At 38.2% G+C, this 22739-nt stretch overlaps 4 protein-coding genes across 4 annotated transcripts; 3 read left to right on the top strand and 1 right to left on the bottom strand.

Annotated features, from left to right (window-relative positions):
- The first annotated feature begins 212 nt into the window (after positions 1-212).
- Positions 213-5550, top strand: LOC103986758 (uncharacterized). Its single transcript, XM_018827398.2, has 9 exons — positions 213-419; positions 508-625; positions 4243-4279; positions 4391-4460; positions 4538-4642; positions 4733-4883; positions 4988-5070; positions 5171-5264; positions 5344-5550. The coding sequence occupies exons 1-9, from the start codon at positions 347-349 to the stop codon at positions 5429-5431; spliced, it is 819 nt and encodes a 272-aa protein (XP_018682943.2). The 5' UTR covers positions 213-346; the 3' UTR covers positions 5432-5550.
- A 519-nt stretch (positions 5551-6069) lies between these two features.
- LOC103986664 (uncharacterized) lies at positions 6070-12331 on the bottom strand. Its single transcript, XM_009404728.3, has 8 exons — positions 12212-12331; positions 12041-12113; positions 11842-11960; positions 8671-8903; positions 8098-8180; positions 7124-7235; positions 6696-6770; positions 6070-6626 (listed from the first exon to the last, which is right to left on the bottom strand). The coding sequence occupies exons 4-8, from the start codon at positions 8869-8871 to the stop codon at positions 6447-6449; spliced, it is 651 nt and encodes a 216-aa protein (XP_009403003.3). The 5' UTR covers positions 8872-8903; positions 11842-11960; positions 12041-12113; positions 12212-12331; the 3' UTR covers positions 6070-6446.
- Positions 12332-14180: 1849 nt separating this feature from the next.
- LOC135639752 (IQ domain-containing protein IQM2-like) lies at positions 14181-16968 on the top strand. Its single transcript, XM_065153636.1, has 9 exons — positions 14181-14885; positions 14969-15083; positions 15175-15240; positions 15320-15408; positions 15486-15576; positions 15655-15801; positions 15893-15985; positions 16071-16172; positions 16265-16968. The coding sequence occupies exons 1-9, from the start codon at positions 14470-14472 to the stop codon at positions 16841-16843; spliced, it is 1698 nt and encodes a 565-aa protein (XP_065009708.1). The 5' UTR covers positions 14181-14469; the 3' UTR covers positions 16844-16968.
- A 736-nt stretch (positions 16969-17704) lies between these two features.
- Positions 17705-22695, top strand: LOC103986663 (GTP-binding nuclear protein Ran-3-like). The gene is made up of 9 exons (XM_065153639.1): positions 17705-17907; positions 18001-18070; positions 18609-18665; positions 18747-18864; positions 19914-20003; positions 20098-20277; positions 20357-20434; positions 21075-21456; positions 21545-22695. Exons 1-8 carry the CDS (start codon positions 17905-17907, stop codon positions 21142-21144), a joined length of 666 nt encoding a protein of 221 aa, XP_065009711.1. The 5' UTR covers positions 17705-17904; the 3' UTR covers positions 21145-21456; positions 21545-22695.
- Positions 22696-22739: the final 44 nt, after the last annotated feature.

Here is a 22739-nt window from a genome sequence, read left to right as displayed (position 1 = left end):
GCAAATCCGCAGCATTACTACTTCCTTTTCTCCGTCCCGAGTTCGTATCGTATTGGCTCGTGCGAGAGAGCCGATGGTCTGCCCGTCTAGAGATTCTCTGCTTGCAAGAAAGAAAGCTTCAGTGCCTTTTCTGCTATGCTCGTTCTACCTTTCCCACTTGGGTGCTGCTTGTCCCTCTTTCTACGCCGATCTATAGGCCTTTCCAAAAGAACAGCTCCGTAGCCGTGAGCCGCCCTGTGGTGGGATGCGGATTCCTGGTTTCCTCTACCATTCCACTAGCCACCAGTAGTTGCTATAAATACGGGTCAATGGAGTGGTTCTTCTTCACCGCAGGCGAGCCTGTTGCATGCAACATCACCAGCGCTCCCCGCACAGGACGGTGATCCAAATGTACCGCGGCGGCAGCTCGTACGCCTCCGGTTAGCCTTCGTCCCCTATGCTTTGTCTCGCTCCACAGCCTCGTCCGTGTTCTCTTCCACGTGCATAACGCATGCAAATCGAATGCAGGTTCGAGGAGTGCGACCAGGAGGCATGTCGACTACGGGAGGACTTACGTTGCCTGGCCGAAGGGCAGACATCGGGCCACCATCGTCTGGCTTCACGGTTTAGGAGACAATGGCGCAAGGTACGTGCCGCAGCTCTCCTTTTGGCCGCATCTAATACAAATTAGAAGGTACTTAGGGGACGCAGGCATATAGAACATGATTTGATTTGATGATTTGATTCAGTTCTTAGATTATATGAATGTGTCTAATTAAATAAAATATATTATGAATATGATTAGATTTTAATTACGATGAAAGTTTTATTTAAAAGGTATGCATCATAAATTTAGAACAGTTATTAATTTATTTCAATTTTTGACATTAAAATTTTTTACATAATAATATCATATCATGGTTTTTTTAGATATCTTTGATAGCAATATTATTCAACGAGAATGGTATTAATCCTCTATAAATAATTTTGGATGAATAGTTTAACATTATATAAACATTTTAAAATATTATTTTATTATAATAGCACTTCATTGTATTCTTATAAATATCTATATATTTTTTGGATTATAAATGGTTTGAGCAAATACAATTTACTTTTGAAAATGACGTGAAACAAATAATTTAGATGACTAATTGGAAAAACTATAAAAGACTCGGTCATGATAATTGCTAATGATATTTAGACTTCGTTAAAATCTATAAATAATGTGTTAAAATATTTTTAATAATTATGTTAAATTTATTAATAATTCATTAGTTGACATATTAATGAAATAATCGATTAAAATTCAGAGAAATTCAAATTTATATTTTCAATATGGCTAACAAAGCTATAGATTTAAGAATATTAAGCATGAGTGTTGAGTTCTTTCTCATAAAATTTATTTTTGCATATGTTTCTTTTTAGTTTGACTCATTTAAAATTTATTATAATAAAATTAAGAGTCAGTTAAACTTTAATAAGTTGACTAGTATATGTTTTTAGAAAGAACTAAGATTAAAGTAGGAAAAACTCATAATATTTTGAGTACTACTCAAGAGTGGTTAACAATATAAGAAATTTGAAGCATAAATTATCTGAGTTTATAAATATTATATAAATTTATAAAAAAAATTCTTCATAGTAAAGAACTATTTCTGCAGAAAGAAAGATTATACGAAGAAAAACTATAAGGTTTCGTTTAAAATAGAATTGTATAAATTTGACCTTTGTATGTTTCAAATCAATACATAAATCTTTTTGTAAGACTTAGTAAATTGATTATAATGCTTTAACATATGTTACCAATAATAAAGATTCATTTTAATATAAAAATTTAAAAAAAATAAATTATTTATCATTATAAGAAAATATCTTTAAACGAAAGTGATCTAAAGACTTTATTTGATGAATCTTGAGGATATAACTATATAATCTTTTAAGATATAACTATATATATTTAATTAATGTAATGTGTTAATAAAACTCTACGGTTTTATCTAAGAATATATATATATATATATATATATATATATATATATATATAATTATTTAATCCCTAATCAGCTAAGACTAGGATTTCTAGCAAAGGAAATAAATAAAAATAACAATCCTTAATTGGCTACATTAAAGGAGTCCAGCCATAATTAGGATAAAATAAATAGAAAAATAAAGATTAATATCAAATCTCTAAAATTAATGACTCCTACCTCTCCAATATAGTCTTGTCCTCGAGGCTAAGCGACAATAAATTTTAAAAATTTCTCCTACAATACTTTGTAAGACTTCCAAGTGGTATCTTCAATCGGTAATTTAGCCCATTGAACAAGCATATGAATATAACAATATCTATGATGTATCATAACACATTAATCAATAAAATAATATATTATTATATTATTAATAAAAAAATTAATTTTATGATATACTTTGAGGTCACTAATCAATTTTTATAATTATGAAATTTTATCTCAGGATTTGGTATGATCAAACTCAATTATCAAGTCGCTGAAGGTACTTTATGATATATCGTAGTAGTTTCTTATCTAAGAATGATAAGTATTATTGTAGCTTTAATGGTATAAAGACTTGATATTTATAGAAATAAGTCTAGAAATAACTAATATTAATTAATAACTTGAGTTCTTCTATATTGACTGCTAAATTCACTTAAGATTTACCGTCTAATGTGTTTGAAGGAACATGTTCTTATGATTGAGTTTGTGAGTAACCCATAAAAGATATGATGATGCATGCTTGAGTAGATATTATAATTGGCATTATCGCTTATCTACTTAAAGTTATTTATTTTTATTATTTTATTCATATTTATGTATATATATTATAGTTGAATTTGATGATATGATTGTTTTAATAAAATAAATTATCGTTTAGACTATATTAGGAAGTGTCAATTGTGTTCTGGTACATAGAAAGAAGTATAACATTGATGACATATAACCGTAATAACTTGTATTACTAGTCATAATTAATATAGTATTATTATATTTATTGAACTTATTAGCTTGTTTTTTTTTAATTCTCACACGTATAATTAATTTTTAAAATTTAGAATCCAATTAAGTAAAATTATTTTTTAAAAAAAATATTTTATTTATTTTTAATTTTGAATCTTTTTGTATCTTATCAATTAATAGACTAATTGGGAGAATATTAGATTATGTGATCCTATCTAATTAGATAAAATATATTATGGATCTAATTAGATTCTAATCACGGTTATCGACCAATAGAAAAAAGTCCAATTATTATAAGATTATGACCTTAATTTGAGGGATACTCTTAATTGCTTTTTCTAGCTATTCTGCTCTCACTTATAATAAGATAAGACCTTTTTAGGGATTATATACACAAAAATTAAATATGCGAATATGTAGATAAGTGGATATGTGATATTATCGAGGGATTACAGATCTTCTTTAATCTCTCCTTAGTGAATGAGAGATTATAAATCTTCTTTCATATCCCTTTTGTTCTAATTCAATTATTTAACGGTCGTGTGAATATTAAAAAAAAAAAAGAGAATACAAATCTAGTTCTCATCTATTTTACTATAAATTTCAGATTTAACAATTGTGTGCTTAGATATTCTAAACATCATATAAAAGGTACGTATCATAAATTTAAATTTATTATTATTTAATTTTAAAATTTAATATTAAAATTTCTTATATAATAAAAATATATCATGATTTTTCTGCTTACACTTTTCCTTTACATATTTTTAGTATTGTTTTACCTATATCGTCTTTGTATTCTTATAATCGAATCATGAGTGGAGAATGTCAATCCACTATTAGCGGGTGTGGGGAATAAATCTTTCTTTAGCCCCCGTCGAATCCATGCAAAATTCCAACATCATTTCTTTAGCCCTCGTCGACCTAATAAAACAAATCCACCGTCCCTCTCTCTCTCTCTCTCTCTCTTATTTGGGGTTTATGACAGTCGTGAGTCAGAAGTAGTATAGGATGCTGATCGCTGTAATTAATCATTGTGATTCTTTGGGATGGTGCTGCTTTTCGATCGACGTTGTCGTCTTGAAGGTAACGCTCTGTTTCATGGCTAAAGTATTCTTGTCAGGCCATCGTGCTCATAGATTCGGTGGAATAACAATTCATCTGCTAGTATTGCAACCGAGTGTCGATGTTAAGCCATCGTCCTCATAGTTCTTAATGCAGTTCTTATGCAAACAACAATTCGGTGGTACGCATGAATTCACCTTCTTCTTCTGCTCTTGTTCAGCTGGTACCAGCTCCTGGAAACCCTTCCTCTGCCAAACGTAAGAGGTTATCCTTGTTGGGTTTTTAATGTATTTACCTCACTTGCTTACTAGTAATTTGGCACTTGTGTGAGAAATAGCTAATTCGAGCATGAACATGTGGCATTGCAGATCAAGTGGATATGTCCTACTGCTCCTACCCGACCTGTGTCTCTTTTTGGTGGATTTCCATGCGCAGCATGTAACTCTCGATGATCTGCTTACCATCACTCCGTCTTGACTGATCTTATATGACCTCCTCTGTTGTGTTCCACGCAGGGTTCGACATTGCGGACCCTTCACAGGATGGTCCTGATGACGCCGATGGATTGGAAGCTTCAGCAGCACATATCGCAAATCTTTTGTCGTCTGAGCCAGCTGATGGTATAGCTTTTGATGTTAGCATCGTTGTACTGCTGGTTAAGTATACTGACTCGACTGGGATTGATTCCTCCCTCCCTCCGATCGGTGCAGTAAAACTTGGAATCGGTGGGTTCAGTATGGGTGCCGCGACTGCCTTGTATTCTGCTTCTTGCTTCGCACATGGAAGATACGGAAATGGAGGCCGATATCCCATAAACCTCAGTGCAGTCGTTGGTCTCAGCGGCTGGCTTCCCTGTTCCAGGTCGGTTCCATCGCGAGTCAACGCAATCCTTGGATCTATTTCTTCTTTATTATTGCTGTGCGTGAATCGGAGGCATAAGAGTACTTGGTCGTTCTTTCATCCAGGAGCTTGAAGACCAAGGTGGAAAGCTCACAGGAAGCTGCAAGGCGAGCTGCCTCCTTGCCACTTTTGCTGTGTCATGGAACAGGTACCGTACGTAGCATTTAGCTCGTCGAGATTGTTGGATTTTTGATTTGATCCAAGGAGCGTTGAGCTTCTCTGTTTTGTTCTTGCGCTGGTTATGGCAGGGGATGGAGTGGTTCCCTATAAACAGGGAGAAAGGTCTGCGGAGACGTTAAGGATGTCGGGGTTTCGAAATCTCACGTTTGAAGCCTACAATGGGTATGTTTCTGCTGCAGTTTCTCGACCTTAGGCCAACTATCTTGCTTTACTCAGATAGCAGCGACTCGGAACAATGCAGACTCGAGCATTATACGATTCCGGAGGAAATGGATGCCGTCTGCAAGTGGATCACCGCGAGGCTGCAGCTCGATGGGTCTCGCGCTTGACTCCGGAGATGCTGTGTTTGTGTTGTGATCGCATCGAGGCGTCGATGGAAGTGCATCTCAATAGTATATGTATGCGCTCCGGTACTTTTTCGCGACGACGTGTCCGTAGTGCCTGTGCTGTGCTGTGAGAGCTGCGTTTGTATTGTGATAGATTTGTTTCCCTATTTATCTGTCTTCCTATGAATGAATAGTTTGGTTGCATTGTGTGGTAGAGGGCAGAGTTATCCTACGCTTTTCGTATTGCTGTGGTTTCCATATGCTTGTGCTACGTAGATCTCTGATTAGATGATCAGAGTTTCAACGTGAAACTGCAAGCTAATAAATTTTGCTGACGCCGTTAGGACCTTCTGATTGTTATGTACAAAAGTTCGACGTAATGTAAAGTTCAATATAAAAAAGATCGTCGCGGGTGTTTGGCAGATGAAAAGACATTAATCGGAGGCAATGGCTTTGGTGGGAGAGAGAGAGATGCAGGTGTCAACAGAGAATGGAGGTTATCTACCAATGGTCATGCAGTGCTATGTTCAGGCATGACAAGTCATGAAGAAAAAGAAGAATACTCGACATATTATTCCCACAAGTAGCCTGCCTTTCTGAGAAATCTATCATCGATACTGGGCCATATTTAGAGCAAAACGTGAATTCTCCAACATTTCAACCCATTCAACGTATTAGATTGCCAATAAAGTTTACATAAAGACTAGTGAAGAATCAAGTTACAGGCCGCTACTTGTTTGGACAAACATGTAGCAAATTTTTATGATTATAATCTTGCTGTAGGCGACAAGCTTTAATAAAGCGGCTTCCTCAAAGTTTCTCGGCATCGATCTAAACGGGCGAATTTTCAGCAGACCGACAGATTTGAAGTCTTGCATGTTGGGCTGTGGGAACAAACAGGATTTTGTTTCACCCCCCTGCATTTGCCACTAAAGCTTTCAGTCTATCTCAAGTTAGGCCATAAGTGAAAAAGATGACGAGTTGGGTTGACTATGCATGAAACTATAGACTTCACTCCCTAATGGCCACCATCATCATCACTCATGACATCACTCAAATCAGAACCATGAGCATCAGTGACATCGCTGAGTCCTTCACTGCCTTCATCAGTCTCCATTGCGTCTTCAGATTCTTCACTATCACTGTTCTCATATATAATGGGTTGGTCTGCCCCTCCATCATCAGCTTCATCAGCAATCTGTTATTGGAATTGTGAATTTTATTCGGGCCAATTACAATACCTTAGCTGGAAAACCAAACAACTTACCCTAGGAAACAGGTGATCTAAACAGGATGATAGCTGCAAAGCTGCTCCAAATGTTGAAATCCTTGAATCAATTAGCTGTAAGAGTAACATAATCAGTAATTGCACATGCAAAAAAAGAAAAAATAATGCACATTAAACTAGCACAAGTATTTTTCAGCTGTTTTAGATGGAGCTCAGTGTCAGAATGCCAATGCCCACCATCACAACAGGCAAAACCCTACTGCAGAGAGAAGATTAAGCTGATGAAAAGGCTATGATCAGATCTGACACCATAGAATTTTCATTTAAGAGTTGGTCTGGAAGTGACTAGAGGTAGTAACCGGAAAACCTACCTATCTAATCTCAGTCTTGGATAGCCGGAAGAGGGTCAAGAGCTATAACATTATAATCTCGTGTACTGGATGAGGTAGTAAAGAATTCATGATTACCTGGTATAAAGAATTGAGAATGCGGATGGATGATTCCTGTGACATTATACTGCTTGCTTGTTGGCAAAGCAAGATTCTTATCCACGGAAGTGCACAAACCAATACAGCACCCCTGTGACAGGAGACAAAGCAAGATTAAGGGAAGTACGCATTTCATAATGCCAGACAAACACAAGCCAGAATCTTTCAGAAATTCCATTCATTCTACCCACCAGTATCGAATCCACTAAAGAAAACATTAAAAATCAATAAGTTTTAGATGTAGTATGCGCTATCGAAAAAGATTGACAACTTAATAATCATCTAGAGAAGTTTTATACGAAAAACCATTCTGTGAGCCTTTGTGCCTATTAGCAGAAAAGTATCATATAGGTGAGAACCATTGAAAGGGAAAGAGAGATTAAGTGAACATCTTTTATAATGATTTGAATTTTTTTAACCTCTTATGGAATATGGTATCAGATGTGCCTTCTACAAAAAAAGCTAGGATAGCAAGTTCTATCGATTCCAATTTTCCCAAGTGACGTGCAAAATGTAAAACGAGGTAGTAGTAATAAGACAAAACTTAGGTCCATTTAATTACCAAGAAAAGACTTGACAGCAACATCCAATGCCTCATCAAATTTTTTCACAAAGATGCTGAGAGATCCTAAAGTATGTTGACAAAAGTCAGGACATATCCTCGGATGGTGCAAGAAATGAAAAAGTTCAACTGCTGAGTCTTTTAGACCATATCAAAAGATGAAAGAAAATACAAGTGAAATATAATATTTCAAAAAACCCACTTAACCTCTTCCATTTCACATTACGTATTTCTTCTTAGTCGAATATGTCAGTTGGTTTGGTGCTAGAGAAAAAATGTTGTATCAGTTGGTCGATTAATGATTTTAGTTAGAATCTAACAGCACAAGATCTCAGTTGGACAACTGTATCAATATTTGGAGACAACAATCTTTAAGGAATAACAAATCTACCTTGACTCGGCCATGAATAGAAGGCATTTCAGAAGCTTGACAACATTAGCTGGATTCAGGAGCGCTATTGACTTTGCAATAACCTGCAAGTAGGTACCATATTGAGAAAACCATAAGACCAAATCAGAAGAAAATGGGTGTATTCAAGAAACTGATGGTGGTATATATGTCAATAAAATGGGGACAGTGTTATGATACCTTGATGTTAAAAACACATCTAGACATTCTCAACCCAAGGATATCAAGACTAGTAGAATAAGAATGGTTGTGTAGAACTCGGAGGAAAACCTATTCTAAAAGTACACAGAGAAGTCAAGAGAAAATCCTTCAACAATTCAAATTCTGAGTTGAGTCCAACATCACTTCTATCTTTTACAACTCAAAAAGACCAAATTCAGGACTTTCCACCATCCGACACAGCTTATCAAAATTTGACAGTTAAGATAGCATAAAGTTTGAAAACCCAGGTTTAGACTACAAAAATGCTGATATGCTGTTGACTACACAAATGATCAGCAGAAGGTGAGTGGCTACTAAATGAACAGGTAATAATGAAAACAAAATAAAACAAACCTTTTCATCCCTTGTATATAAACAGTCCAATAGTAATGCCTGATCTTCAGCATGTAGGGCTTGCCTCAACAAAATATGCAATGAATCTGCCCTTGGGAGCTCAACAGTGACAGCTGGCTCTGGTATAGCTCTGGTATCTAATCTCTCATCATTAAGCATGCCTAAGCTTGAAAGCTTTTCCTCCATGGTAGGTTCATCCATGTTAAATTCTCTATCCTGCTTATGTTTTATCTCTGCAAGTACACACACATGAACGACCAAATCAGACAGTGGATTAGGTAACTGCTACGAGCAAAATTTTACAAGATTACGAGAGTGAGAAAGTAAAATGGCTTCCTGAAATAATTAGATCAAAAGAACTATCCAAATCACTACAAATGAGCATACCACCATGACTACGCAATTTCATGATGCCACATTAAAGGTTCAGTGTCCAATATCCACAGAGGAAAATTTAACTTTCCAACACCAAAGGGAGGTTTAGTTGTGAACATTTCTTAATTTCATAAAGATAAAGAAAAAAGGTAGTCTCTAAACTAAAGAGTGAAAAACCATTAGGCTTGTTACTCGGATGCATGGGGCACGCACATGTGCAACAACAGAGATCAACTCTGTGATGTTCAACAGCAATTCATGCTCGAATAACCAATGAATGCCAATGGAAATGGAAAGCCTGACTGATGGAGAATATGAAATCACAGATAAAAATCTAGAAAGCATGGTTGTGATACAAAAATAAGAGGTGAAATAAAACTTAACATGAGTGTAAAGATACTTTCCACATATGCAGAGGACAATCAAATTAAAATGGTTCTACTAACAACAAGATTTCCACTATCCAACTTAGAGAGCAGGAGAGAGAGAAGGTGGAAAAGGGGAGGGCAAATGAGCAAGAGAGGTCTTTTTAGTGTCATCGGCAACAGCTACATTGGCAGCAACCCAGACTACAGGGGGAGGAGGCAAGGTTGGCAGTGAAAGGATAGGTTTCTGCGAAACAGGTTTCAAAGGGATTGATCAAACAACACATCTTGAGCAGGTGACCTTGGAGAAACCATGGGTCACTAAGTTGGACATGATCGAACAATACATCTCAATAAAAATGATGAAAAATTACAATAAAAACTTCAAATTCTAAGAATTATAAGTTGTATTTGATCTCAAAGTCTGGAGGCCGATCCTTTTAGGCTATCCCATTTATCTTAAAGGTCCCCGTCAATGACTGACCATTACAAGGATGAAGAGGAGCTTTTAAATATATTGGACCAAAAAGAAGAGCATGTACAACTAATGCTCATCCCGGCAGCACATATATCTAAAACACACGGAGGTGGTTTCAAATTCTTTTGGGATCCTTTGATGTCTTAGATCAGCTAGCAAGTTGTTTCAACACGCATCAAGCTTTTCCCAGGTACATGGATGCGCTCCAAGTTTCATTCTCCCTGACGCAGGCCTTCCGATAAGGTTTAGAAGCCATTGCGCATGTAACCAGCCTTTGTTCTTTGCACACCATGATCTGATCTGAAATCTAATCTGAGATTGGATCAGCTTCATTTACCGGCACTCACCATTATAAAAAGGGCAACCCCGGTGCAAAAGGCACCAGCTAATGCGGGATTCGGGAAAAGCCAATGTATACAACCTTACCTCTATATTGAGATAACCTGTTTTGGATTCTCAAATTCTAGTCTCCTAGATCATAATGGAGCAACCTTATCATTCAACTCAATGAAAAAATAATTGCTATGTCTTTATATGATTTCATAAACATTTAAAGATACATACACTAACACCAACAATAATAATAAGCTTTAAGGTCTTAATTATAAAAAGTTCAAGTAAATGAATCCCTTCTCACCATTGAACTTTAATGAGGAAAATATGACCAGTCAGAGTAAGAGCTCCCTCCTTACAACAAAACCCTCTCGCATAATTAATAATAATTAAAATATGAAAATATTTATGACAAAAAATTGTCACATTCAACCCTCCTTATTTTGGACTTTGGATTAAGGTAAACAAAATTAATCATAAACATGTATAAGCAGAAGTAAATATGTAAACAAATGTATGCCAAAATCATCAAACAAAAGATAGATATGATCATTTTCAATATCTTGATAACTTTTTATGAAATATTAGTACATCTTGGTCAGTACGGTTGGCATGTACCAGTACCTCTGATCATCTAGGTCTCGGCAAAAACTGATATAATTCATATCAATTACGAAACAATCGAACCGAATATATGTATGTATGTATATATATATATATGTAAATGTATATATATATATATGTATATGTATATATATGTGTATATATATATATATATACATACATATATATATATTCTTCTCAATTGCAGTATGGAAAGCTTTATATTTGTAGTTCGACCAAGAAACCACAGAACACATTGTTATTTCTACAATGAAGGCACTCGACATGAAGGATATAGAAGGTGCAAGAAATCTTCTGAGAATATCAATTCAGATACTTCTGGTTCAGGATGTTAGTAGCATTATTCCAAAACCTATCCTTCCTTCGTGGATCTTGCCACCACCATTGTAGTTGTTGCCCCGACACCAAGAAGCCCTCCCCCTCTCCCTTCTTCTCTTTCTCTCAAAGTTGGATCGTGGAAATCTTGTTTCATAGTAGCATAGTTTGATGTTTTAGATACTGAGACCACATTGTTACCCAACAATACCTTTTCTTAAGATTTGAAAAACAATATAATGGGAGGCACGTACATGGTCCATGTTGCCAATCCGATAGGCCACTGGACCAGTATTCACTGCCTGATATGTGCTGAACTGGATAAAGCATAGAACCATGATTAGTAGAACCCTTCAAATTAGATTGCCATGTACGTGTGTGGGTATTTCCTTTACCCTCATGTTAAATGTCATTTGATATCATACGTGTGCTACAACCAAGGTTTGCAATACTGCTTGGTATAATACAGTTGGAGCAGTATTCACTGGGAATGAACACTTATCAATAAGCATACCAGGGTAAATGAAGTGGTACAAACGGTACAGGGTACCACCTAGTATAAGACTTCTACAGCCAGTTTTTTTTTTTTCTTCAGGTTTTTAGGATTTTTTTTCTCGAAACTCGATATGTATTGGATTACCACACTCGGTAAAGAAATTGCGAACCTTGAATACAACTAACCTCTTGAATCTTTTGGTTTGATTTGATAGTAAATTATCACTGCAAGAGTCACGAAGAATGACACCAATCTGCGACGGAGTCAGTCCCTTGTTGGAAAACTTGCAAATGCTTTCCTCCACCTAAGAGAGATCAAGCACATCAACACGCTTCAACCAAAAACACTCCGACAGAAGGAAATAACATAGAGGAGATGGCTCACTTCTGAAGCGAAGATCTTAAGCCAACTCGGCGGAGTCCTATTGTACGGCAGCACCGACGAGGATATACCCTTTCTGCAGTTCACATCACGGAGATTGAAGATCCCAGCACCCAAAAAAGAAATCGAAAAATATCAACCGGGACGAGATGCGGCGTGGAGAATGGGGATTGCCTGCGACTGTGAAGACGACCCACGGGGGCGGCGACGGCGGCAGAGAAGCTTGGGTGGAAGCGAAGCGCAGAAGAAACCCTAAGCCGGCCGAGAGTGCGTTCAGGGCTTCGTATCGATGCTTATATACAGGTGGTGGTGGATCTCATTTGACCGAAAATGCCCTCGAGACCGCCTATCAGCCGTTCAATGCGCTCTGACGGACGTGCTTGAACTTGATGATCTCGATCGATGAACGAACCATTAGATTGGAGGTTCTCAAGTACAGTCTGCGTCGATGAACCCAACGGGCTACAAGAATCGGATCGCAAAGTGGACTAGTAATTGGTCCGGAGCGGCCGGTCCGAGTTGTGTCCAAAAAAAATCAAAATGAACCGATTGGTTCAGTCAATTTCTTAGATTAAGCCAAAAATATTATGAAAAATGATATCATATATATTTTTTGTTATTACTATATTTTATGGTAAAAATATTATGATGCATCAATTAGAAATGGATTGGTAAAATAAATTTCTTTTATATTTCCGAGGATATGATTCTATTGCGAGACATGTGAGATCTTCATCTTAAAATTATTCTACCTAAGCAAAATTGAGTTCAATAATTATTTATTATTATTATTATCATCATCATCATTTTTATTACTCTAATTGTCGAAAAAAATCTTTTGGTCGTACATCATGCATCGCTAGTGATATGATTTATTTGGAATAAAAATATTAAATGGTACAAATGTAATGTATATGATCCTTCCTGTTAGCACAACCAATTCGTCTCATATGATCGGAATCTTGTGCCGAGTCATGCAAGACGCTCCGATTCAGGAGATGGCTGACTCGGAGGAGACGATACACCGTCGGATGTTCGAGTTCCTCTCCGGAAAGGTTCCAACGACTCGGGCACCGATTCACGAACGCCGTCTACCTCTCTCGCCAACCACTCACTGACCCAATAAACAAAGGAAGAGCAGCTCGGGTCGGTCGATGCCTGAGACCGTACGAGACAGACGTCTTCGACGGAAAAGCGACATCAAACGATAGACAAATGCTGGTGGCGTATCTTATGTTCTGCCTTCGTCCAATGGACGTCCGACAAGCCGGCACACACACACATTTGTCTACGTCCATGGACGCACCATCTCCTGCGCTTTGTCTTCCATGGCGAAGGTGAGAGCCACCTTCCTCTGTGTCGGTCGCATGGCCATCTTATGCTCCAACACTGGGCCATGTGGTGTGGGAGGACAGTTGGCCGTGACGGTGGTGCAGATGATGCCTCCATTTTTATTGAGCTCCCTCTGTCTCGTGCGTGCCTAAACAATGTGCGAAGCGGGGCAGAGAGACACATAAACGGCTGAGCAGCGAGTTGGCTCGGAGGTGTCATATCATATCATGACAGCAGTTTCAACCACGGTCGGAGTAGTGCCCCTCAAGATGTTTGAATTAATGACGGTGAGACATAATCTTTTTGGGAGGAGACCGATCTCAAGCAAACTGCGGGCTAAATAATTCATATGAATTGCCTCAAAATATCCATGCATGTCGCGATCGTTCGCCCTCCTCCCTTCCTCGAGATGGAGTCAAAAAAGTAGAGTGAGAAGAGTCAACCTTAGAAAAAGTCATCAGCTTTTCTCTGTCCTCGAAACAAACAAAACAAGTGCGTCCACGGTTGGATTCTTGGTACGTGTGGCTGGAACTATGGATTTCTTCCCTGTCATCGCACCGTCATCTCCCTTACCTATATAAGCATGTCACCTCAAATTCCATAGCTCCGTGTTCTTTGTTCTCTCTCTCTCTCTCTCTCTCTCTCTCTCTGTTTATATATCAAGCTTTTGTGGGCTTCCCACAGGCAGAAGAGGCAAAGGTGTGGTTGCCGTGCATGTTCTGTTGTTTCAAGTAATTTCTTTGTTTTTAGCAGGACTTGTACTCCTTTATCGTTCCTCTTGTTCCTGAATCCAAATCCTTTCTTATCTTTTGGATCTGAGATTTACCGATTGCAAGCTGATGTTTTTATTGATTCGGTTCTTCCGCTCATTTTCTTAAGTGGAGTTTCTAAGTCTAATTATAAATGAAGGAGATGTCTTTTCTCTTGTGACTTCATTGATCTACAGGAGCTTCACTCATGTACATCTACTTATTTGACTCATTCTTTGTTGAAATTAGTTTGAGCTTTCATCGATCTACGGTGATCTTGACCGGATGTGTCTTTCAATCATTGCTGTGCAGGAAGAAAATTGATAGGTAATTACTCTGTTCCAACTCGACATGCCAATATCATTTTCGTTCCCAGAAGTTGATGATGATGCCAAGAATGAAAGCTCAAAAGCAATTCTCAATGACAATGTGAGGCCAGCCCAGAGGTCTTTGAGCTTCAAGGGTCGAGATGCCAATCCTTCCACGGTCAAAACTCTGCAGCCGGGCAAGTTAGTAGTCAAAGGATCCCTGAGCTTCAACAACACAAGGCAGATGCGCCCTTACCACTTTGAAACGACGATCTCGCTAGTGAATCCTACCACCGAAGACGACAACTCGAAAAGTTCAAATGAGCCTGCACTTTCAAGGTTTACTGTTTTGAAGGACAGGCCGAAGCATGAAGCTGCTATGAAGTTGCAGAAAGTCTACAAAAGCTTTCGTACAAGAAGGCAGCTTGCAGATTGTGCTGTCATCGTAGAGCAGCAATGGTATGACATATAGCATACGTATCTGATCTTCTTTTAGCTCAGACAACTAATATGTTTTCCTTTTCCCTACTTGCTTTAACTAGGTGGAAATTGATAGACTTTGCACTGCTCAAGCTGAGTTCTGTGTCGTTTTTCGACATTGAGAAAGAAGAATCAGCTGTTACTCGATGGTCGAGAGCAAGAACCAGAGCTGCTAAGGTAAATTGCTTCTCTCTGCAATCAAACTACCAATGCCGTGATTATCTTCCGATCGTGTGATGTCGAGCATGCATCCATGCTTGATTTGCAGGTTGGCAAGGGGTTATCAAAGGACCAAAAAGCTCAAAAACTTGCCTTGCAACATTGGCTAGAAGCGGTAAGTCTGGTAGATCCAAGATTCATCTCTCTCTCCAATCTCCATTTGTCATATTTGTCAGTTTATTGGCAATCAACAGATTGATCCTCGACATCGCTATGGTCACAATCTCCATTTCTACTATGACTATTGGCTCCACAGTGAAAGCAGGCAGCCCTTCTTCTACTGGTACGTTTGCAGAGTCCCGTTTCCTTGATGGCTTCTAATAATAGCTCATCGAGAAGTCACCATATCTGACTCATCAGGCTTGATGTGGGAGAAGGAAAGGAGATCAATCTTGAATCAAAGTGCACGAGATTAAAGCTTCAGCAGCAGTGCATAAAGTATCTTGGACCCGTAAGCACTATAAATGCTTCTTCCATGAAATTTATGCGGAATGTAGCATATGAAACAAAATCTTGTGATACATTTCAGAGAGAAAGAGAGGCCTATGAAGTTGTAGTCAAGGATGGGAAGTTCATTTACAAGCTGAGCAGTGTACTTCTGCACACTTCTGAGGTTCCCAAAGATTCAAAGTGGATCTTTGTTTTAAGCACATCAAAGAATCTATACGTTGGTCAGGTAAACATCCTCATCCTTCCATACTATACCAAAAGATTAAATTTTGCTGTCTTTTTTCGTAGCCTAATGTATCATCTATTCGCTACCGCAGAAGAAAAGAGGCACATTTCAGCATTCTAGTTTTCTCGCTGGAGGAGCTACGTCTGCTGCAGGAAGATTAGTAGTGGAGAATGGGGTTCTTAAGGTACGAAGATGATTCGGTAGGACGATTTGAACTTTGTTGAAGTCATATCTGTCTACGAGTATGCTCATTTCATAGCATTTGGCAGGCCGTGTGGCCTCACAGTGGGCACTACCAACCCACAGAAGAGAATTTCAAGGAGTTCATGAGCTTTCTTCAAGAAATCGGCATCGATCTAACTGATGTTAGGGTGAGCACATCACTCGTCGATCACAATGAGATTGTTCCGTTTCAAGATTCCAGTATGACACCTTGGAACCACATCCTTTTGCATTTCTACAGAGAAGTCCCACCGAAGGCGATGATTTGCCCTGGAGAGGTCACAGAAGCAGCTATTCCGACATAAACTTGCCTGATGACATCACCATCGACCCTCAACCTGAAGAACAATTGTCTCGTGCATCTACTGGAGAGATAAGCAACGATGCAAGAACCGGCTCTTCGAATGACGACCTGCAGCGCAAGGGAGTCCTCAGGGACACCGAAGAAGAAGCAGGTGAGGAGACAAATAAGCCGAGAGAGTCAAAGAGTATCAGTTCGGAGGAAGAAAAACCTGAAGGATGCGAACGAGACTTCTCTGACGCCGCACAACAAAAGGAGGAAGAAACATCCATACCGTCGGAGCTGATCCTTCGAAGGATCAACTCAAAGAAAGGCCTGAAGTCGTGTCAGCTGGGGAAGCAGCTATCCTTTAAGTGGGCAACAGGCACAGGGCCGCGGATCGCCTGCGTGAGGGACTATCCACCCGAGCTTCAGTGCCGTGCTCTCGAACAAGTAAATCTGTCGCCACGAACTGCTGCGACTTCTAGATTTGCGTCTCCTCGTACTACTGCCAGCCAAAGCCCAAAGATGTCAAACTGAGCGGTTGACTTCGTAGAGAGATCAGGCGTATTCATTTCCTAGGCATCGTATAGGAATTCTTTATTCAAAATGTATCGACTTTTGATAGATCAACAGAAGCCAAAAAAATACCATCCGTTTATACAGATGCTGCTCTGGTGTGATTTGACTTCTGGGTTGCTACAATGAGAATTCAAGAAAAGAGCACCGGTAGGTGTTACCATGGGACGTGAGATCGTCCGCCGTCGCTGGCGAAGCGTGAGAGATTAGGAGGAAGGGAAGGAGCGGCTCAGCGGGGAGCGTCTCCTCACCTCCACCTGTCTTCGGCGCCTCTCGGCTGCAAGCCACGCATCGCCGTCGTTATCCAGATCGATTTACTCGGGGTCTCGTGTGGGGTACACCGGGAGCTGTGTCAGCCAGGACAGGGCATACGGTAACGAAGAACCTTCCGTGATGGGAGACCACGTTCTTGACTCCTCTGGTTCAAGCACGAATCTTAAATCCGTCAATTGGTTGTTTACTCTGTCGTGCATCTCAACGAACCGCGGACGCGGATCACACCCAGCGTTTAACAGAGGATCCGAAACCCTCCCCTTGAGGAACAATGGCCTCAAGCACGCATCTTAAGACCGTGAATCAAGTAATTCGTGAATCTAAAAAATCAGCGACCGTTGGATCACATGCAACGCATAATGGATCGGAAACCCTCCCCGAAAACAAGTTAAGATCTGTCCATTGAGAACGAGTTGTGATTCGTGTTCGAACGCAACCGCCGTGATCACATGTGACCTACCTTTTTGAAACGATAGAGATGATTGCACGTGGACGCGACCGTCCGCGCAAAAGACAATGAGTAGACAAGAATAGGTGGACGTACGTCTCTCGGATTAAATACTTTTTCATCACAGCGGCACGATCAAAGAATCCGACGGCCGAGAGTGTCGCGTTCAAATGAAGCCGAATGGGGTGGGAAACGGAAATCTGTGAACCGTTTAGGGTTTGACCTCGCTTTTGAAATCTACAGGGGCCAGTTCTCCACATTTCGCTTTCGTGCTCGTCCTTCCGCTTTTAGAAGTGATCTTATGGTGGGTTTCCGATCCGTTTCCTCTGTTATTCTTCTATTAGCTGGAGACTGGGGGGTATATGTTTGCATTTCTGATCTCTGCTATCATTTGCAGGCATTGTCTAACCAGCAAACTGTCGATTTCCCGAGCTTTAAACTCGTTCTCGTTGGTGATGGAGGAACTGGTGAAATTTCCTTTTCTCTGTCTCCTTTTATATATTTTCCCCTTTGCCTTTTGATTTATTGAGCACAAATGAGGTCCTTTGTACTTATTGTCATTGCTAGAAATGATGGTCTTTCTGCTTCAATCAGTCGCCTTGACATATCGGAACTCGTTTTCGTGTTCTTTTTTTAAATATATTTTTCTGCATGAAATTCCTGATGTTTTTGGCTTTTTCGAGCGACGTGGCTGGAATTTATTGTTAATCCTGTTGGTATGAGTGCCTATAAAATTTGATGTCCTTTTTTGTTTTCGCTTTTAGTTAATCACTGTGTATAACATTGATCAGATTGTAAACTGTGACTCGAGAATTAGCAGGAAACTATCTCTCCCATTTGTTGATAGTAATGAAACAAGTAAATGTTCTTTTTGATTCATATTCTTCGATTCCCTTAACAGCGATATCAAAAATCTTGCATCTTTCTGTAAGAAACAATTGATTCTTATATCTTTGCTTTTGCACGTATGCACGTAATCCTATGCTTTGCTTATGCTATGCACAGGGAAAACTACTTTTGTGAAGAGGCATCTTACTGGTGAATTTGAGAAGAAGTATGAGCGTGAGTATCATGGCAAATTATCAGACGTTCTTATTTGTTTTGGTTGCTGATTATGTATAAAAATGTCTTGGATTTTTTTAGCTACCATTGGTGTTGAGGTCCATCCGTTGGATTTCTTTACAAACTGTGGGAAGATCAGATTCAATTGCTGGGACACAGCTGGCCAAGAGAAATTTGGTGGTCTCAGGGATGGATACTAGTATGTCGTGGGCCCTTCTATTTTTAGTTTGATCGTAATGCGTTCACGGATGTGCTTTCTAAGTCAATAGCTGTATTGCACTCGTTGCTGTTTCTATTTTCAAAAAGACAGATCTTATGGTATTTCTTTTATTAGTTAGCCCACGTTGAATGCTCAATTACTTCCTAAGCTGTTAGCTTAGCCCACATTGTTTAAACTTTAAAGTGCCCAATTCTGGTTCATTAGCCGATACAAAGACTTACAAATAGTACTGTTACTTTTGTGATGCATGACTTTTCTGACTATTTGGAAGCTCAGTTATTTGTGCTGGATAGTTATAATGTGTGTTTTGGAGTAACCTCATTTTCTTCAACTTTTTGTGGGCTCCTTTTTTCTAAAATCTATTTGAGATGGAGGAAAAATAAATTGTTAATGTAGAACTTTAAAGATTAATGAATAGGTACCATGATTTTGAGAAGGCAATAGGGGACACAGGTCTTGGTCTATGATAGTCGAGAATAAGAAGAGAATTTTTGCATGAGCAGAAGGCTAATTAAGTTTGACATCACATAGATGTGACATCATTGCAAAATTATTTGAGATCTCTTACATTATTGCTTATGTGCAAACCAGATTAGCAGAAGCATTGGAAATCAGTTAATGTTTTGAATTTTTTGTGGGAATTGATCATAATGCCAAGGATCATTAGTAGTCAAATAGAATTAAATACGTTGTAATACAAGCTACAATGTGAATAACCAATTATATAGAGCAGAATATGTTTTTGGATTATGCAATATTTTATGGGGGTCGACTAGTAAGTTTTTGGATTATGGAAACTGTGTCCTCTCATTTAAGATGATATATTGTGGTGTGGCAAGGTTGCTTATTGGATTTTTTATATAAATTTAAGTTCATATTTTTTTTGTTATTGTTTGGGGATTGCACAAAATTGTTTGTCTCTTTTTATCTGCCAATATGATAGTAAATCACGTCCATGATTTTCAGTAATTGTCATTGCAAGGATTATTTTTGTCTTTCTTTGACTGCTACAATTCATTTGTCCACAGCATTAATGGTCAATGTGCTATTATCATGTTTGATGTCACCGCCAGGTTAACATACAAAAATGTTCCGACATGGCATCGGGATCTATGCAGGTCTTTTGACAAGACACTTTGAACTAAATGAGCACAAAATTCTCCTTAGTTACACTTTAAAATGTCTAACTATCCTATTTGTCTCAAAAACCAGGGTCTGTGAGAATGTTCCTATTGTTCTCTGTGGAAACAAGGTTGATGTGAAGAACAGGCAGGTCAAAGCAAAGCAAGTTACATTCCACAGGAAGAAGAACCTTCAATACTATGAGATTTCAGCAAAGAGCAATTATAACTTTGAGAAGCCCTTCCTTTATCTTGCTAGAAAACTTGCTGGGTAAATGCATGTTATTATGGTGTAAGGATTTCATTGAGATATCCCTATAAGGTAAAACTGATGACAAATTCATTTGCAGGGACCAAAACCTTCACTTTGTTGAATCACCTGCTCTTGCGCCTCCGGAAGTCCAGATTGACCTTGCCGCCCAGCAACAGTAAGTGCAGTTGATTATTTGTTATGACTCAAATCACTTTTTGAAATCTTAATTAGATGTTTATCGGATTTGTTACTGGTTGTCACTTTCTGGATATGAGTCAGTTGCATATAATATTAGTTCACATGTTTGGTTTTTGAATAGTCAATCTAAATTTCTTATTTTGTTTTTGGAGACTTTAGGGGTATCTGATAGGGGTACATACCGAGATGACCATTTTAATACATATTGTACTTTTGGTCAACCATGAGATGAATTTCTTTCATTAAATTGTTTATCTTAGTACAATTTGTATTGAGCATTCTAAAATGCTTTGTAGTTGTCATAACTTTAAATTGCATATATAATTGCCTAAAATTTGTTAAGTTCTATTTTATATCATAGCTTACGTATAGTCAGATCACCTTGTCCTTGTGTAGTATATGATGACCCACATCCAATGCCGTTAACTCTGGTGCCGAGAACTGCAGTTAGGAAAAAGTGACATGAACATCTAAGCCAATTTTCGGCACTTTTTGTGTTCATGGCAAGTTCAAGGCCCCACTGTGTCCATCTCTTCCTTATGCCACTTGACAATGAAGCTATCGAATGTATATGATAACATGGATCATCCATCTAACTTGCTATTTGTATGTTCCAGGCACGAAGTAGAGCTGGCTGCAGCTGCTGCCCAACCTCTTCCTGATGACGATGATGATTTATTTGAATAGAAGATCCTACTGAAAACCTTTATGCTGTGAGCAGTCCTTGTCTTGAACCATTAGAGTTATTTTAACCGTGGAGTAGATGAACTTTTGATTGATGAATCCAACAAATCTTACATTTGATGTGGAGGGTGACATATACGCCAATAAATTGGTGGCAGAGTTATGATTCCTTGATGTTAAAAACACGTCTAGACATTCTCAACCCAAAGATATCAATACTAGTAGAATTTGAATGGGTATGCAGAACTCAGAGGTAAACCTATTTTGAAGGTACACAAATGATCAGCAGAAGGTGAGTGCCTGCTAAATGAACAGGTAATAATGAAAACAAAAGAAAACAAACCTTTTCATCCCTTGCATATAGACAGTCCAATAGTAATAATGCATGATCTTCTGCATGTAGGGCTTGCCTGAACAAAATATGCAAGGAGCTCAACAGTAGCAACTGGCTCTGGTATGGCTCTGCTATCTAATCTCTCATCATTAAGCATGTCTAAGCTTGAATGCTTTTCCTCCATAGTAGGTTCGTCCATGTTAAAGTCTCTATCTGATTTATTGTTCCTAATAAAATAGCTCACAGAAACATACAAGTCCAATAAATTTGGGTTCAAGAATGTAGGTTTGAGAGAAAATAGAATATTAAAAACTCAATTGTCACACTTGACATTGACAAATCTATCATCTCCAATAAAAAAAAAAAAAGAGAGAGAAGCCCTTAGACAGTTCATAGCATTTAGATCGAAATTAGATACTCATACGGAAGAACAGAACTATATTTAACATGAACTATATTGAGATAAGTGCCAATATGTTCTATCCAGAGGGTTAGATTATGCAAAAAGATATCATGAATATCGAGCCCCTAGTAAATTGAGGAGATAATTATTTCTTAATTAATCAGTTGTAAGCTACATTGTGAGTAACCTTTTTATCGATGAAAAGTCCTAAAAATACACAGTGTGTATATGAAAAACTAGGAAAACAAAATTAATAATGTGATAGAGAAAAAAAAATAGGTTTCAGACAATTAATCCTTTCGTTAGTTAGGTTTATTAATTAAAAAATAGAAATAAAATATCATCAATATACATCAAATGAGAGATTCTAAATCTAGGTTTAAAATAGAAATGAACAGCTAAGAAATCACAATATACACACATGAGATAAAGATCAAGCCTGATTCTTTGATCTTTCTTTAAAGATCAAGAAAGATTCTTTGTTAATAATAAAATAAAAAATTAGAGAGGAAATAAAATAAAAACTTAGGTGTAGTTTGACATTTGGTGTGTTGAGATATATAGTTTTATGAACATTATTTTAGATGGAGATTTGATCCCACAGTAAATCGGTTTAATTGAATTTAAGGCGTGCAGTCAAAGTATTCAACCGTAGTTCTCATGCATACTGACTCATCGATGTGAAGATCTGCTGTACCGTTGCGAGCGGGATTCAGCCTTTTCGGTGACAACTGAACCACCAACTGGCCAAAGAATGACAAATTATGCGGGCCCATTCTGTGTTGGTCGATCGAAACCTTAACCCTGTCTGACCGCCGACAGGACAGAGTGGCTTTGTTCTTCTTAACACACGGATTAGCC

The sequence above is a fragment of the Musa acuminata genome, chromosome BXJ3-6 (assembly GCF_036884655.1).
Source record: "Musa acuminata AAA Group cultivar baxijiao chromosome BXJ3-6, Cavendish_Baxijiao_AAA, whole genome shotgun sequence".
NCBI classification, from domain to species: Eukaryota; Viridiplantae; Streptophyta; class Magnoliopsida; order Zingiberales; family Musaceae; genus Musa; species Musa acuminata.
This window is presented reverse-complemented; position numbering and strand designations above follow the sequence as displayed.